The sequence below is a fragment of the Hyperolius riggenbachi genome, chromosome 1 (genome assembly GCF_040937935.1).
Source record: "Hyperolius riggenbachi isolate aHypRig1 chromosome 1, aHypRig1.pri, whole genome shotgun sequence".
NCBI classification, from domain to species: Eukaryota; Metazoa; Chordata; class Amphibia; order Anura; family Hyperoliidae; genus Hyperolius; species Hyperolius riggenbachi.
In genome coordinates, this window is record NC_090646.1 from 22,075,289 (window position 1) to 22,091,727 (window position 16,439).

A 16,439-nucleotide genomic window follows, 5' to 3' on the forward strand; every position below is an offset into this window, starting at 1 on the left:
ATCAGGTGCTCTGACATTATCGTCAAATCTGACAAGATTAGCTGCATGCTTGTTTCTGGTGTGATTCAGACAATTCTGAATCGAAATCGACCAGCAGGGCTGCCAGGCAACTGGTATTATTTAAAAGGGAATAAATATGCTCGGGACCCCCGCCTGTCACGTGCACTAGTGTTTGTATATTTAATTTTTAATTGCAGTTTCCTATGCAGTTTAGTTAGGAGGGGGTGAATGAGAGGGCAATTCCTGCACGCTGGTGCCCCCTGCTGGTCATATAGCTCTTACCTATACACGACTGAAGCCCTCTCCAACACATGGCTGAATTGCTCAGCCTCTGCATAATAAGTATCACAGACTAGGTGTATTTTATTTGCACTTCTTATTGGCTAGCTTGCAGACTATAAATAAGTGACAGAGTGCTGTCTGAGAGTGAGCTATTTCCTTATGTGTGGTAAGTGAGGGGGTAGCGGGGGCAAGTTCCTGGTGGTAGCAGCTCCAGGGCTTGCCTGCTCTCCCCCATTGTGTTACATGGTGGTTTGGAGGTCCGGTGTGGTGGCAGTGCTTGGCAGGCTCGGGACCCCGGCCTGTCATGTGCACTAATGTTTGTACAAGGGAATAAATATGGCAGCCTCCATATACTTCTCACTACAGTTGTCCTTTAAAGTATAGTGATTTTTCTTGGCTCAACCCGAGATGGGAGGGGGTACTAGTGCGCCGCTCTGAAAAATGGGCTTGTCCATGACCGTGGAGGAAAAATGGGCGTGTCCTTGATATGGTGTGGGCGGAGCGATCTGTGCTGTAACTCTGAGGCAGTGGGCCAGAGTTTCCTTCCAGAACACAGATAGGCAAAGGTAATTAGGCCATGTTCCCCAAACACATAAGAAAGCAGTGTTCCCACAATGATGTGGTGAAATGGGAGATTGCATCATGGATGTCAGTCCATTACATGACTATGTACTCTGTAAAGTGCTGCAGAAGATGCAAGTGCTACATAAATACATAATAATAATATGGTAGGACATTAGGCTATGACCATGGCCGGGATAAGATTGTGAGCTCCGCCAAGGACATGACTATATTCTCTGTGAAGTGCTGCCTTAGATGCCAGTGCTATATAAATACATATTATTATGGCAGGACATGTGACTATGGTAGGATTAGATTGTGTGCAAAATCCACTGATGCTACAGTATTAGCGTACCATTTAATAATCATGAGCCCCCCAAATGCCAAATACTGCAACAATAACCCCAAAGTAGCAAATGCAGTCTCTATGACCATGAAATAATAACTACAGCAACCTGCAACAAATACAGTGCAACTACCTTTTATCTCTGACGCATGAAATGCAGCAGAAAACGATTACTCTGACTCAACGATTACTCAAGACTAGACCCCTGGACATAACTGCTAGGTGGTAGGGAGCTGGTGACGCGCGGTGCAGCCAAATGGAAGAAGAAAGATTACCAGTGCGATCACCTTCCTTGACTCCTCCTGGGCTGTGTCAGACGTCACGTCATCATCACATCACCACCGCATGATGACACCTGATGTCCTGTAGCGGTACTGCAGCCTGTCAGTGTGCGGCGCCCATGGAGGAGTCGGCTTTCCGGGCTCTCTCTTCGCCTGTGTGTTTTCCTGGTCCCTGCTTCCTCCTGGATGAGCGGCTTGTCACTAGTAAGTAGGCAGATCTACGCGTGACCTGTGGCTGTGTAGCTGTCCCTAAAGAGAAAGGGTTCTCGAGTCCACAGGTGGGGAGAAGGGGGCGCAATTTTTACACCCTCGCCCTGGGTCCAATTTAGCCTAGAAACTTCCCGGGCGCAAGCCAATCAAGTGTGGTCAGAGGAGTGCAAGCCCCATGACCACTGCTTCTAGTGCAGAGAGGACATTAGTTGGGGAAAGTCCCAGGCGCGGAGCTAGGGGGGGTCGGGGTAGGACAAGTGCCCCGGGGCGCCGGGTCCCCAAGGGCGCCCAGCTGAGCTTTGGGGTTTTTTTTTTGCGGGGCTGAGGGGAGCAGCGCAGACAAGAGAGAGAGCTGTGCGGACGGTGGGGAAGGGGGGCCATCTCCCCCCTCCTTCCCTCACCTTAGGTGCTCTCTCTCTTACTCGCTGTCCCCTCCAATGTCTGTCCGGTGGCTGGCAGCGGCGGGCGGAACTCACCTCCGTCTCGCTCCAGCGCCGGCCGGAAGTTCGGGTGCGCAGCCGCTGCTCAGACCAGAGTAGCGGCAGATCCATCCGGCGCTGCGACGAGACGGAGGTAAGTTCCGCCCGCCGCTGCCAGCCACCGGACAGACATTGGAGGGGACAGCGAGGGAGAGAGAGCAGCTCTTCCTCTTCTCTGCGCTGCTCCCCTCCTGCTGGGGAGGGGGACACCTGGCTACCTACTCTGGGCACCTATACCTCTGGCTACCTACTCTGGGCACATATACCCCTGGCTACTGGCTACCTACTCTGGGCACCTATACCTCTGGCTACCTACTCTGGGCACATATACCCCTGGCTACTGGCTACCTACTCTGGGCACCTATACCTCTGGCTACCTACTCTGGGCACATATACCCCTGGCTACTGGCTACCTACTCTGGGCACATATACCCCTGGCTACCTACTCTGGGCACATATACCCCTGGCTACTGGCTACCTACTCTGGGCACATATACCCCTGGCTACCTACTCTGGGCACATATACCCCTGGCTACTGGCTACCTACTCTGGGCACATATACCCCTGGCTACCTACTCTGGGCACATATACCCCTGGCTACTGGCTACCTACTCTGGGCACATATACCCCTGGCTACCTACTCTGGGCACATATACCCCTGGCTACTGGCTACCTACTCTGGGCACATATACCCCTGGCTACCTACTCTGGGCACATATACCCCTGGCTACCTACTCTGGGCACATATACCCCTGGCTACATATATTGGGCACATATACCCCTAACTACATATACTGGGCATATACCCCTGGCTACCTACTCTGGGCACATATACCCCTGGCTACCTACTCTGGGCACATATACCCCTGCCTACATATATTGGGCACATATACCCCTAACTACATATACTGGGCATATACCCCTGGCTACCTACCCTGGGCACCTATACCCCTGGCTACCTACTCTGGGCACCTATACCCCTGGCTACCTACTCTGGGCACATATACCCCTGGCTACCTACTCTGGGCACATATACCCCTGCCTACATATACTGGGCATATATACCCCTGGCTACATATACTGGGCATATATACCCCCTGGCTACATGGACTTGGCATATATACCCCCTGGCTACTTATACTGGGCATATATACCCCTGGCTACATATACTGGGCATATATCCCCTTGGCTACATATACTGGGCATATATACCCCCTGGCTACGTGGACTGGGCATATATACCCCCTGGCTACTTATACTGGGCATATATACCCCTGGCTACATATACTGGGCATATATACCCCTGGCTACGTGGACTGGGCATATATACCCCCTGGCTACGTGGACTGGGCATATATACCCCCTGGCTACATATACTGGGCATATATACCCCTGGCTACATATACTGGGCATATATACCCCTGGCTACATATACTGGGCATATATACCCCCTGACTACATATACTGGGCATATATACCCCTGGCTACATATACTGGGCATATATACCCCCTGGCTACATATACTTGGCATATATACCCCTGGCTACATATACTGGGCATATATACCCCTGGCTACATATACTGGGCATATATACCCCTGCCTATATATACTGGGCATATATACCCCCTGACTACATATACTGGGCATATATACCCCTGGCTACATATACTGGGCATATATACCCCCTGGCTACATATACTGGGCATATATACCCCTGGCTACATATACTGGGCATATATACCCCCTGGCTACGTGGACTGGGCATATATACCCCCTGGCTACATATACTGGGCATATATACCCCCTGCCTACATATACTGGGCATATATACCCCTGGCTACATATACTGGGCACATATACGCCTGACTATATATACTGGGCACATATTATTCTCCTGGCTACATATACTGGGCATATATACCACTGGCTACATATACTGGGCACATATACCTCTGGCTACATATACTGGGCACATATACCTCTGGCTACATATACTGGGCACACATACCCCTGCCTACATATACTGGGCACATATACCCCTGGCTACCTGTTCTGTGGACATCTCTACCCCTGGCTACCTGTTCTGGGGACATCTATACCGCTGGCCACCTATTCTGGGGACATCTATACTGCTGGCCACCTATTCTGGGGACAACTATAGACCTGGGGCTACCTATTTTTGGGGAACCACGTCAGATTGAGTGTATTTTGGAGAACTGCTGCCAGGTGAGAGGTGTCTACCATATTAAGGGGGCATTCTACCTATTTATGTGAAATGCTGTCTATTTATGTGACTCGTGACTGCTGAATTTGTCTTTTTGGGGGCCTCATGGTTACTGAATTTGTCTTGTTGGGGGCCTCATGATTTGTTGGGGGCCTCAAGATCGCTGAATTTGTCTTGTTGGGGGCCTCATGATTGCTGAATTTGTCTTGTTGGGGGCCTCATGATTGCTAAATTTGTCTTGTTGGGGGCCTCATGATTGCTGAGTTGGTTATGTTGGGGGCCTCATGATTGCTGAATTTGTCTTGGAACATGCTGGAAGGTACATACTGAGGGAGGGTGGGTGAGCGTGAGCCTGCTAACCTCCATATACATTTGGCTCCACCCATAACCACGCCCACATTTATTATGTGACCACGCCCCTTTTTGGCGCGGCGCGCAACCTTGACTTTGGGGGGGCACATTAATAGTCTTTGTCCCCGGGCGCTGAAAATCCTAGCTACGCCTCTGGAAGGTCCATACTGGCCGGTCTGCCTTTCTCACCATATATGTCACCTGAGAGATCACTCCTTAGTTTATGTTAAAGGTATTATGTGTATTCAGAATGATGTAACTATTTATTTGAATTGTTGTTCTGACTGCCCAGTTATTTCCTGACTCTGACCCTTTTCTGGTGTTTTAGGTGGAATTCTCCAACCAGTTTAATTTCCAGGTGCCCCCCGGGAAAGCGGTGAAGCAGATGGCCCTGGTGCAGAAGGCCATGGTAGAGGTGCCATACCGTGCAAGCGTCCGCACAACATTCAGCAACGAGGCCTCCATATCAGGGGTGTGGAAGGGGGTTTGCTATTTTAACATCTATGTCAAACAGGCTGATATCTAAATCATACCTCCCAACATTTTAACTACAGAAAACGGGACACTTAGGCCACACCCTAACCACACACCCTAGTCACGCCCACCACATTTTTTTTATATTTTTATTTTAAATAAATATTTTTATTTTAATTAATATTATTAACATTACTCCCTTTTACTCCCAAAAGGGGGGGGGGGGAAGCCGTGGGTGCCCGTGGGTGGGGGGGAGGCGAGAAAAAAACTGATCGAGGCACCAGCCCTGGGGATGCATATGCGGGATGGATGACCGCTGCCATTTCTCCCTCCCTTCTAATGTGCCCCCCAGAGTCGTCCCCTAACTATTGCCGTGCGTTTCAGCTGGTCTTCTCGGCTTCCTGCTTCCTGTGACGTCACAGGAAGCAGGAAGCCGAGAAGACCAGCTGAAACGCACAGCAATAGTAAGATTAAATGACAGCCCACTCCGCTGCGCATTTAACTCTGCAGGCGGGGGGATGACACTGGGGGGCACATTAGAAGGGAGGGAGGGAGAAATGGCGGCAGTCATCCATCCCGCATATGCATCCCCAGGGCTGGTGCCTCGATCAGGTTTTTTCCCCTCTCTGCCCAGCGGCCGGGACAGAAGGGGGGCAGCGCGGGATGGCGGGAGGACCCCCCCAAAAGGGACAGTCCCGACGAAAACGGGACTGTTGGGGACTATGTCTAAATGCATGGGGCAGTCTGACCACCATGCACTGCAAGTGAGGTCACCCCCCCCCCCTCCCATTACCACCTCCACCACCACCCCAGAAAATAGACTATCACTGGATATAATCAGCCCAGAATACAACAATGACACAATATTAATATTTACAATGAAAACCAGGTTTAAAAAATTATTTTCTATTGAAGCGGCAGCTGAGAAAGTTTGGCCTACCTCAAAATCTAATGGTGCAGTTCTACATTGCAATCATCGAATCCACCATAACATCATCTATGACCAGGGGCGTAACTAGAAATCACTGGGCCCCCCTGCGAATATTTGGATGGGGCCCCCCCCATAGGTGCCAAATAATTGTAATGGGGCAGCGTTTCACTGTAAATTAATTGTAAAGTGGGCAGCATTTTACCAGACAATCGTAATGTGGGCAGAGTTCACCAGAAAATCGTAATGTGGGCCTTTAGAAAATCGTAATGTGGGCAGAGTTTACCAGAAAATCGTAATGTGGGCAGCAGTTACCAGAAAATTGTAACGTGGGCACCAGTCACCAGAAAATCGTAACGTGAGCAGCAGTCACCAGAAAATTGTAATGTGGACAGCATTCACCAGACAATCGTAATGTGGGCAGAGTTCACCAGAAAATCGTAATGTGGGCACCAGTCACCAGAAAATCGTAACGTGAGCAGCAGTCACCAGAAAATTGTAACGTGGACAGCATTCACCAGACAATCGTAATGTGGGCAGCGTTCACCAGAATATCGTAATGTGGGACAGAAAATCGTAATGTGGGCAGCGTTCACCAGAAAATCGTAATGTGGGCAGCGTTCACCAGAAAATTGTAACATGGACAGCATTCACCAGACAATCGTAACGTGGGCAGTGTTCACCAGAGAATCATAATGTGGGCCAGAAAATCGTAATGTGGGCAGCAGTCACCTGAAAATCGCAATGTGGGCAGCAGACACCTGAAAATCGTAATGTGGGCAGCAGACACCTGAAAATCGCAATGTGGGCAGCAGACACCTGAAAATCGTAATGTGGGCAGCAGACGCCTGAAAATCGTAATGTGGGCAGCAGACACCTGTAAATCGCAATGTGGGCAGCAGACACCTGAAAATCGCAATGTGGGCAGCAGACGCCTGAAAATCGTAATGTGGGCAGCGTTCACCAGAAAATCATAACGTGGACAGCATTCACCAGACAATCGTAACGTGGGCAGTGTTCACCAGAAAATCGTAATGTGGGCCAGAAAATCGTAATGTGGGCAGCAGTCACCAGAAAATCGCAATGTGGGCATAAGTCACCAGAAAATCCTAATGTGGGCAGCAGTCACCAGAATATCGTAATGTGGGCAGCAGTCACCAGAAAATCCTAATGTGGGCAGCAGTCAGTCACCAGAATATCATAATGTGGGCAGCACACACCAGAAAATCCTAATGTGGGCAGCAGTCACCAGAAAATCCTAATGTGGGCAGCAGTCACCAGAAAATCGCAATGTGGGCAGCAGTCACCAGAAAATCGCAATGTGGGCAGCAGTCACCAGAAAATCCTAATGTGGGCAGCAGTCAGTCACCAGAATATCATAATGTGGGCAGCACACACCAGAAAATCCTAATGTGGGCAGCAGGCACCAGAAAATCCTAATGTGGGCAGCAGGCACCAGAAAATCCTTATGTGGGCAGCAGTCACCAGAAAATCGCAATGTGGGCAGCAGTCACCAGAAAATCGCAATGTGGGCAGCAGTCACCAGAAAATCGCAATGTGGGCAGCAGTCACCAGAAAATCCTAATGTGGGCAGCATACACCAGAAAATCGTAATGTGGGCAGCAGGCACCAGAAAATCATAATATGGGCAGCAGACACCTGAAAATCGTTATGTGGGCAGCAGACACCAGAAAATCACAATGTGGGCAGCAGAGACCAGAAAATCGTAATGTGTGCAGCAGTCACCAGAAAATCATAATATGTGCAGCAGAGACCAGAAAATCGTAATGTGTGCAGCAGTCACCAGAAAATCATAATGTGTGCAGCAGACACCTGAAAATCACAATGTAGGCAGCAGACACTAGAAAAAAAAATGCACCTGTGAAAAAAAACCAATTCACTTACCTGACAGAAGTCTTCTTCTCTCCCGGCATCTGGCTCGCAGCTCCCCGAGTCCTCCTGCAGCACATCTCCCGCGCTGACAGGCAGAGTGCAGGGCTACGGCAAGATGGCTGCCGAAGCCCTGTACTAGAGACACAAATAGTCTCCAGTGTAGGGCTTCTTCGGCGGCCATCTTGCCGTAGCCCTGCTCTGCCTGCCGGAGACTATGCAGGCTGCTGGAGCGGGGCTGCGGGGAATGAACTGGCGCAGCGTCTATTAGACGCTTGCGGCCAGTTGAGCACCTTGCTGGGGGGTCCAGAGCAGCGCTCCCCCCACGCACAGTGAGCGGGCCCCAGAGCAGCCCCGGGCTCCCCTGCGGCTGAGGGGGTCGCATCCCCGGTAGGTACGCCGGTGTCTATGACTGTATGGTTCAGCTCCTGCTCAGCATTAGAAAAGGGGAGGCTGCAGCGCATCATCCGATCAGCGGAAAGGATAATTGGCTGTAGCTTACCTTCCCTGCAGGATCTTTACACTAGCAGGTGCAGAAAGAGAGCAACCAAAATTGCCTCTGACCCCTCTCACCCAGCTCACTCCATCTTCCAGCGCATGCCTTCAGGAGTAAGATTCCGGTCAATCGCTACCAAAACCTCCAGACACAGGAACAGCTTTTTTCCTCAGGCGGTAGCCATACTTAATGCTGAACCACGTTAGAGCTGCTAGGACTTGATAGTAATCAGCACAGAACTGAAAATGAACAATTCTGACCTTGCTTACTGCCACTATACTTATAATGTCCTTGCCTTGTAATATACATACTGTCTGTCCTTGTATTGTTTTTGTTGTGTTTGTTAAGCAACTGCAAATTCCTTGTAGGTGCAAACTTACTTGGCGAAAATAAATTGATTCTGATTCTCTGAACGTTGCAGTCATGTTTTTATCCCTTTGGACCAGTCTAGCACTTGGGATGGGATTGGAAGGCATTCATACCCTGTAAACATTTAAGCTTGGCATACACCATGCTGTCTTGGTTGTACAATCTTGCTCAGTCTCATCACATCTATATGTTTTACTAACCCAGACGATTATCTCTAGTCTGGCTTTCACCCAGGGCTGGATTTACATCACTGGAGCCTATAGGCACAGATGTCCAGGCACTCTAGACTTCGCCCTCCATGAACCTACAAGCCCCCGCCGAACCGCACCGCAAGTGTGCTGGCTGGACTAGCTGTCACCTCTCCCTTACTTCCCTTGCCTGTCATAGGTAGCTGCAGTTGTCCCCTAGCATTAGATTAGGCAGCGGTACCCTCAGTATTAGGTAGCTAGAGGTGCCCCCGACTGAAGACAGATCTGGTCAGTGGAAGGCCGAGAGCTGGGTGTGTAACCTCTCATATAAGCTCTGCTCAGGACTCCGGACGGCATAGGGAAGGAGAGAGGCACTGGGGAAGGGAGTGAGCTGCCTTTCCATCATCGGGTGCCTTTAGGCCTTTGATTTACCAATTACCTCAGTGTACACATTTTTGATCCAACAGTGCTGTATCCAAATTCAAGTGTCTCTTTCAGTTTGGGCAAATTGCAGAACTGAGCACCAAGTATAAGCAGCTCTGGATGTGTTCTGGTGTATATCTTCTTGGGGGACTGCAGCCTCCAAGAGATTTAGTTGTAGGTGTTGGGCAGTTGGCCTTTTTCCTCAGGGTTCTTTGTCCCTGTTTTAACCTTGTTTATGTGGTATGAGCAATATATGGTCTAACAATATATATATATATTTATATATATATATATATGTGTGTGTTTTGTATAGCAATTTTTCTATTAAAATATTCTAGCATGCACCCAAGAGTCAGTTGCCCTCTATGTATTTCTGCTATGTGCCTGCAGTGCCTTATGGTAAATCCGGCCCCAGACACCCCACAGAGGTGGATCTGACCAGTAGTCAATGATCTCCTAAAAGCTACATCTAAAGGCATTCTTCTATACTCCTCCTAACCTATAAGGTCTGCTCAGAGAACAGAAATCCTCATGGGTTGTCTGACTATGTGATGTGACTCCACAGTACTATCTTATTATCCTTTACAACAACAGCATAACATTTGTAAAGCAGATGCTTGATTATACTTTGGAGTAAACAAACACAGAACATTTATATCGCGCTTTTCTCCTGGCGGACTCAAAGCGCCAGAGCTGCAGCCACTAGGGCGCTCTCTATAGGCAGTAGCAGTGTTAGGGAGACTTGCCTAAGGTCTCCTACTGAATAAGTGCTGGCTTACTGAACAGGCAGAGCCGAGATTCGAACCCAGGTCTCCTGTGTCAGAGGCAGAGCCCTTAACCATTACACCTTTCAGCCATGGCAAGTTACTATATACGGTACCAGTTACCCCAGACTGGGCACTAGAGGGAACAAGGGTGGGGGTAGTAAAAAACCTCACATTTATCATTTCTGCCCTAGCATGGAATACAGTATTACAAAATTGGATCCGCCAATACCAACCCTCACCCAACGGAAGCTGTATTTGTACAGTACAATCTCTTCTTGATGGATCGGCTTGAAACTCCCCAACAGAAGAACACCTATACTAAACGGTTTTATGAAGTCTGGGAAATTGCATGGACACAATAACTACTGTATATACTCGAGTATAAGTCTAGAAATGTAGGTCTGATTCACTTCATAAAAGTATAGGGGTGACTTATACACAAGTCATGGGCAACACTGAGTAATGTGTGTACTAATAGTGACATTCCCAGTTGCAGCAATGTACCCTGGGGTAAGTGATAGTTTAAGGAAAGGAAAAGCCAAGAATACACAAGTCTGAAAGTCCTGGCCACAGCAATTAACAAGGAAAGGAGCCGGGGGGGATACTGGGCTGCATAAAGGGGAGTGAATAATTGCAGCACTCGGTGCCTGGAGGAGGTATTGGCTGCACTTAAGGGACAGGAGGGGTTAATGGCTACAATACTGTATGCAGTGCTGTCATTAACCTCTTCTGAGCTTCAAGTGCAGCCATTAACTTTGCTGGGTAGACTTATACCTGAGTCAATAAAAATTCCAGCTTAAGACAGTTGAATATTGGAGTAGACTTATACATGAGGTCGACTAGTGTTCGAGTATATGAGGGTAAGTCTATCAAGGAAAGAACTCTTGCATAGAGTTGGGCCGAACGGTTCGCCTGCGAACGGTTCCATGCGAACTTCAGTGGTTCGCGTTCGCGTCCCGCAGGCGAACTTTTGCGGAAGTTCGGTTCGCCCCATAATGCACCATGAGGGTCAACTTTGACCCTCTACATCACAGTCAGCAGGCCCAGTGTAGCCAATTAGGCTACACTAGCCCCTGGAGCCACTCCCCCCCTTACAAAAAGGCAGGCAGCGGCGGCCATTACGCTCACTCGTGTGCCTGCGTTAGTGAGAGTAGGGCGAGCTGCTGCAGACTGTCTCTCATAGGGAAAGATTAGTTAGGCTTAGCTTGTTCCTGGCTGCATACCTGTTCTGTTAAGTGAACCTGCCACTGCATACCTGTTCTGTGAACCCACCACTGCATACCTGTTCTGTGAACCCACCACTGCATACCTGTTCTGTGAACCCACCACTGCATACCTGTTCAGTGAACCCGCCACTGCATACCTGTTCTGAGAACCCACCACTGCATACCTGTTCAGTGAACCTGCCACTGCATACCTGTTCTGTGAACCCACCACTGCATACCTGTTCTATGAACCCACCACTGCATACCTGTTCTGTGAACCCACCACTGCATACCTGTTCAGTGAACCCGCCACTGCATACCTGTTCTGAGAACCCACCACTGCATACCTGTTCAGTGAACCTGCCACTGCATACCTGTTCTGTGAACCCACCACTGCATACCTGTTCAGTGAACCCGTCACTGCCGTCACTACACAAACAGCTGTTTGCGGTGCGTTACACGGTGAGTTTGGTGTGTCAGTGTGAAGCAGTACCTTAATTACACTACCTGATTGATGTATACACATGCAAGATGTTTTAAAGTACTTTAGGCCTGTCATTTAGCATTCAATGTGATTTCTGCCCTTAAAACGCTGCTTTGCGTCAAATCCAGATTTTTCCCGGGGACTTTTGGCGTGTATCCCACTCCGCCATGCCCCCCTCCAGGTGTTAGACCCCTTGAAACATCTTTTCCATCACTTTTCTGGCCAGCATAATTATTTTTTTTTTCAAAGTTCGCATCCCCATTGAAGTCTATTGCGGTTCGCGAACTTTAACGCGAACCGAACCTTCCGCGGAAGTTCGCGAACCCGGTTTGCGAACTGAAAATCGGAGGTTCGGCCCAACTCTACTCTTGCACAGGACAGAAGGAAAACATAGAGAAATGCACCCTGTATGTATTTAGAGAGTTTAGCCTGTCTAATTCCCCCTCATCTGTGACTAATCACCAGTGTAATTTGATCTCTCCCCTGTGTCAGTTGGCTGTTTTGGCAGAGCAGCTAATTTGTAAACAGCATGTTAACCCTTTGTCTGCTCCCAATGAAAGCAGGAAGCAGACACACTGCAGGTTTATTGCAGGATTTGTATCTGCTGTATAAAAAATGTTTTACTTTAACGTTTATTATGCTGTTGCTTATCTTTTAGAGCAGAGGGGAGGTTCTGAGTTCAGGTCTGCTTTAAAAATCACCTTGGATGCAGCCAGCATAAAACCTGTTATTTAAATAGACATCAGAGACACACCTTATATCCATATATTGCTGTATATTGGTATGTAACCTCACCAGTGTTGCCTAGCCTAGGATGTTCAGCTATGGAACACCCCCCCCCCCCCCAACATTCAGGAAGAGCAGGTATAATTTGTACTGGCTTCAGAATTCTCATTAAACAGACAGACATTCTGCAGAGTTGCACCTGACAGGATGAAAGATGTCACCACTGGTGATAAATGTCAAAGTACCATAAATAAGGGAGAGAAAAGATTTTACAATAGGCAAACACTAAGTAATTTATAAGTGGATATTAATAAAAAAAACTTAATTACGCTCTTTTCACTACAGTTCATCTTGAAGGTCAGATTCCAGATACATGTTATCCCAGAAACAATGCAATTCTACCAAAACTGACCCATGGAAAATCATATGGCTACAAATCAGGAATTATTCAAATAGAAGTACCTATTACTGACACTGAATACCTCAAACAATAATTGGCATATATGATATAAGCATTGTTATATTGTTAACTTCTTTATATCTAAATCTTCTTTTCTTGTCTTTTTTTTTTATGGGCTAAACAGTCTTCATTTCTGCCCGTTATCTTATTTTATCTTTTTGTTATCCTGTTAATTCTCTGTTATATATACTGTATGCAAAACTGAGTGCACTGTAACAATAGATCTTAATGTTTGACATTGTTCACTCGATAAAAACAAAAATCATAGGGCAAAAACACTTGGTGTTTGCTGCATATAAAGAGGAGCTTTCAGGTCCAGTCTGCCTATCAAGGAAGCAACCAATCTCTCCCAGGGCCAAAACAGAGAACGATCGGTTAGCAGTGATTGGTGCAGCCGTCTGTCCCAACCTAGATTTCAACAGTCACAGTAAAGCTAGCCATACATCTAACAATGATGGGCAGATTCAACCAAGAGACAAACCTCTCTGTGATAGAATCTTACTAGAGAGACATCTGTCGGCTGCCCATACACCACAGTCTGATTCCCGATCAATTCCATGCTGAAATTGATCCGGAATCAGCCTTAAGTGCCTCCTCGCCATCCCCACTGAAGATGCCCTCCCCCCCATAGGTGGTATAATTGTCCTCAGTATAGGTAGCCTGGAGGGGCAGCAGCCAGGAAGGGGGGCAGATGGCACAGTGGTGGAGAGAGGTGGTCGGACCCCCCCCCCTTCCCTCATCCAGGTCTCCCCATCCGCTCTCCCCCTCCAGCTATTAGCGCAGTGTACAAGTGTCAGACAGCAGGTGGGGAAGCGATGACTCAGCTCCTTCTGCGTTCAACCGCTCATCACTTCCTGCAATGCCGCCCTCTGTACTAGTGGGAATGACAAGGAAGTCAGTCATCGCGGAACGGAGGGACCAAGGTGAGGGAAGGGGGTGGTCCGACCCCTTTCCCCACCAATGTGCCTGCTGTCCCCCTTTCTGGCTGCTACCCCCTCCAGCTCAATGCCCCCCCCCCACTTCTGCCACCTGAGGAACCCACCTCATGGGCGGACAAGGGCTGAGCGGTGTCTACGGACAGGTAATGTATAGCTTGCACTGGGCACCAAGGGTCCATTTAAAGAGAGTCTGAAGCGAGAATAAATCTCGCTTCAGACCTCATAGATAGCAGGGGCATGTGTGCCCCTGCTAAAACGCCGCTATCCCGCGGCTAAACGGGGGTCCCTTCAACTCCAAACCCACCCCCGCAAAATCTACGACCAACTTGGTCGTAGATTTTGCTCTTCCTGGAGGCAGGGCTAACCGCCGCAGCCCTGCCTCTCGCGCGTCTATCAGACACGTACCTCCGCCTCTCCCCCGCCCCTCTCAGTCTTCCTTCACTGAGAGGGGCGGGGGAGAGGCGGCGATGCGCTGCTGATAGACGCACTGTGAGGCAGGGCTGCAGCCGTTAGCCCTGCCTCCAGGAAGAGCAAAATCTACGACCAAGTTGGTCGTAGATTTTGCGGGGGTGGGTTTGAGGGTGAAGGGACCCCCGTTTAACCGCGGGATAGCGGCGTTTTAGCAGGGGCACACATTTGCGGCACCGATTTTCATCCAATTATAATAATCGAATCGGATGGTCGATCGGCCACCAAGTCGCCTGACGTTTGGCCACCTTAAAAGGAACCAGAGGTAAAAAACAAAGATTTTATACATACCTGGGGCTTCCTCCAGCCCCATCCCCTCCGATTGCTCCCATGCCGCCATCCTCCGCTGCCCGCAGCTACAAGAACCGGGTCCCATCACTGACATCAGTCGGAGCCAGTCTAAGCAAAGGAGAAGTGCGCTGGTTGCGTATCTCTCCAGCAGCCACTGGAGAGATACGTAGAGAGCGTACGTCTCTTGCGTAGCCCGGCTCCGACTGACATCAGTGACGGGAGCCGGTTCTTGTAGCTGCGGGCAGCAGAGGATGGCGGCGTGGGAGCAATCAGAGGGGATGGGGCTGGAGGAAGCCCCAGGTATGTATAAAATCTTTGTCATTTTCCCATCTCTGGTTCCCTTTAAGAGTCCGCAGAACTGCACAGCGCTGGGTGCAGAGTGGAGCTGTGCAATGGCCAGTTCACCACTGTTCTCTCTTTCCATCTATAAACCTCCTAAAGACCATCTGTCAACTGGGGAAGCAGGCATTTCCCTTTCTTATTTATTAAAATAAAACATAAATACATAAATGTTAGGTATAAAAAACATAACACTGTGTAGGTATAACAACCCGAAAACATTGGCTGGGTTTGGGGAAGTTTTATTCATGTTCTGCAATTTCCTCTCATTTCCTGAGATGATGAAAACATCGAGCAGCAGACATCCCGGTGTCATCATCGTCAGCCTACAAGAGAGACTCGCTACAGTCCCAGGACTCCGGACCCACCTGACCATGTCTAGTAAGTACTGCAGCATTCTGTGCCTGACCCTTGTGGGGGCCCGTCCCACTATGTAGCATTTTTGTTTCCCAGATATTGCCAAGCAGTACAGGGAGCCTGGTTCATTACCATCTTTCAGCGGTGGATTGGATCGATGCTTATCTCTCCTGTTCACTGTGGCCTCATAGCTCTGAACACCTCCTGCAATACTAGTGTCCCTGCATGTCACGTGACATGAATGGGGAGGAGTTCAGATATATGGGGGGATACACCGCTGGAAGCAACTCTGCAATTGGTTGTGATAGGGCCCTGCTGGAGGGGGCTTCAGGATGTGTGGAGGAGAGCAGTGGGCCTCCAGGGGCCGCAGAAGCTATTGTTACACCCTGTGTTGGACTGGGAGCTGTAAAAGCTGAGGAAATCCACTTGCTGGCCAAGCAGCAGTAATCAGGTGTTGCTGCTCACAGTGAAGACTTGCTGCAGGTTTCTATTGGGAGTGATAACACAGGGTTACTGCTGCTTGGCCAGCAGGTGGATTTCCTCAGTTTTTCCACCTCCCAGTCCGACACTGGTTACACCCCTGGTAAAATATTTAATAATAGTAATGTTAACAATAACAAAAGTAATATATACAAGCATAGTATTCCATGTCAGGTACGTTTACACAGATACCTGCCACTCATTTATATGGTGCATTTAGTTTTCAAAGGTGGTTTGTTTATATTGCTTTGGATATGCCATGACCTTAATGTTAAAGTTTATACAGTACATGCTTACATGCTTAGACTGTCTGTGTGTTAAATAGCCACAAGATGGCACTGTGTAGTTTGTAAGTGTGTATTTTCAGTGTTATGTGCTGTTGTGTCAAAGAAGCAATAGCAATAACCACCGACCATCTTTT

General features: G+C 48.8%; 1 protein-coding gene across 1 annotated transcript in view; it reads left to right on the forward strand.

Moving 5' to 3' along the window:
- The window catches only part of LOC137562598 (uncharacterized), a 62,326-nt gene that overhangs the window by 27,258 nt on the left and 18,629 nt on the right, over positions 1-16,439 (forward strand). Inside the window, exons 4-5 of the mRNA XM_068274102.1 lie at positions 5,064-5,207; positions 15,460-15,562. Coding sequence (XP_068130203.1) covers positions 5,064-5,207; positions 15,460-15,562 — 247 coding nt within the window. The remainder of the gene's footprint in view (positions 1-5,063; positions 5,208-15,459; positions 15,563-16,439) is intronic.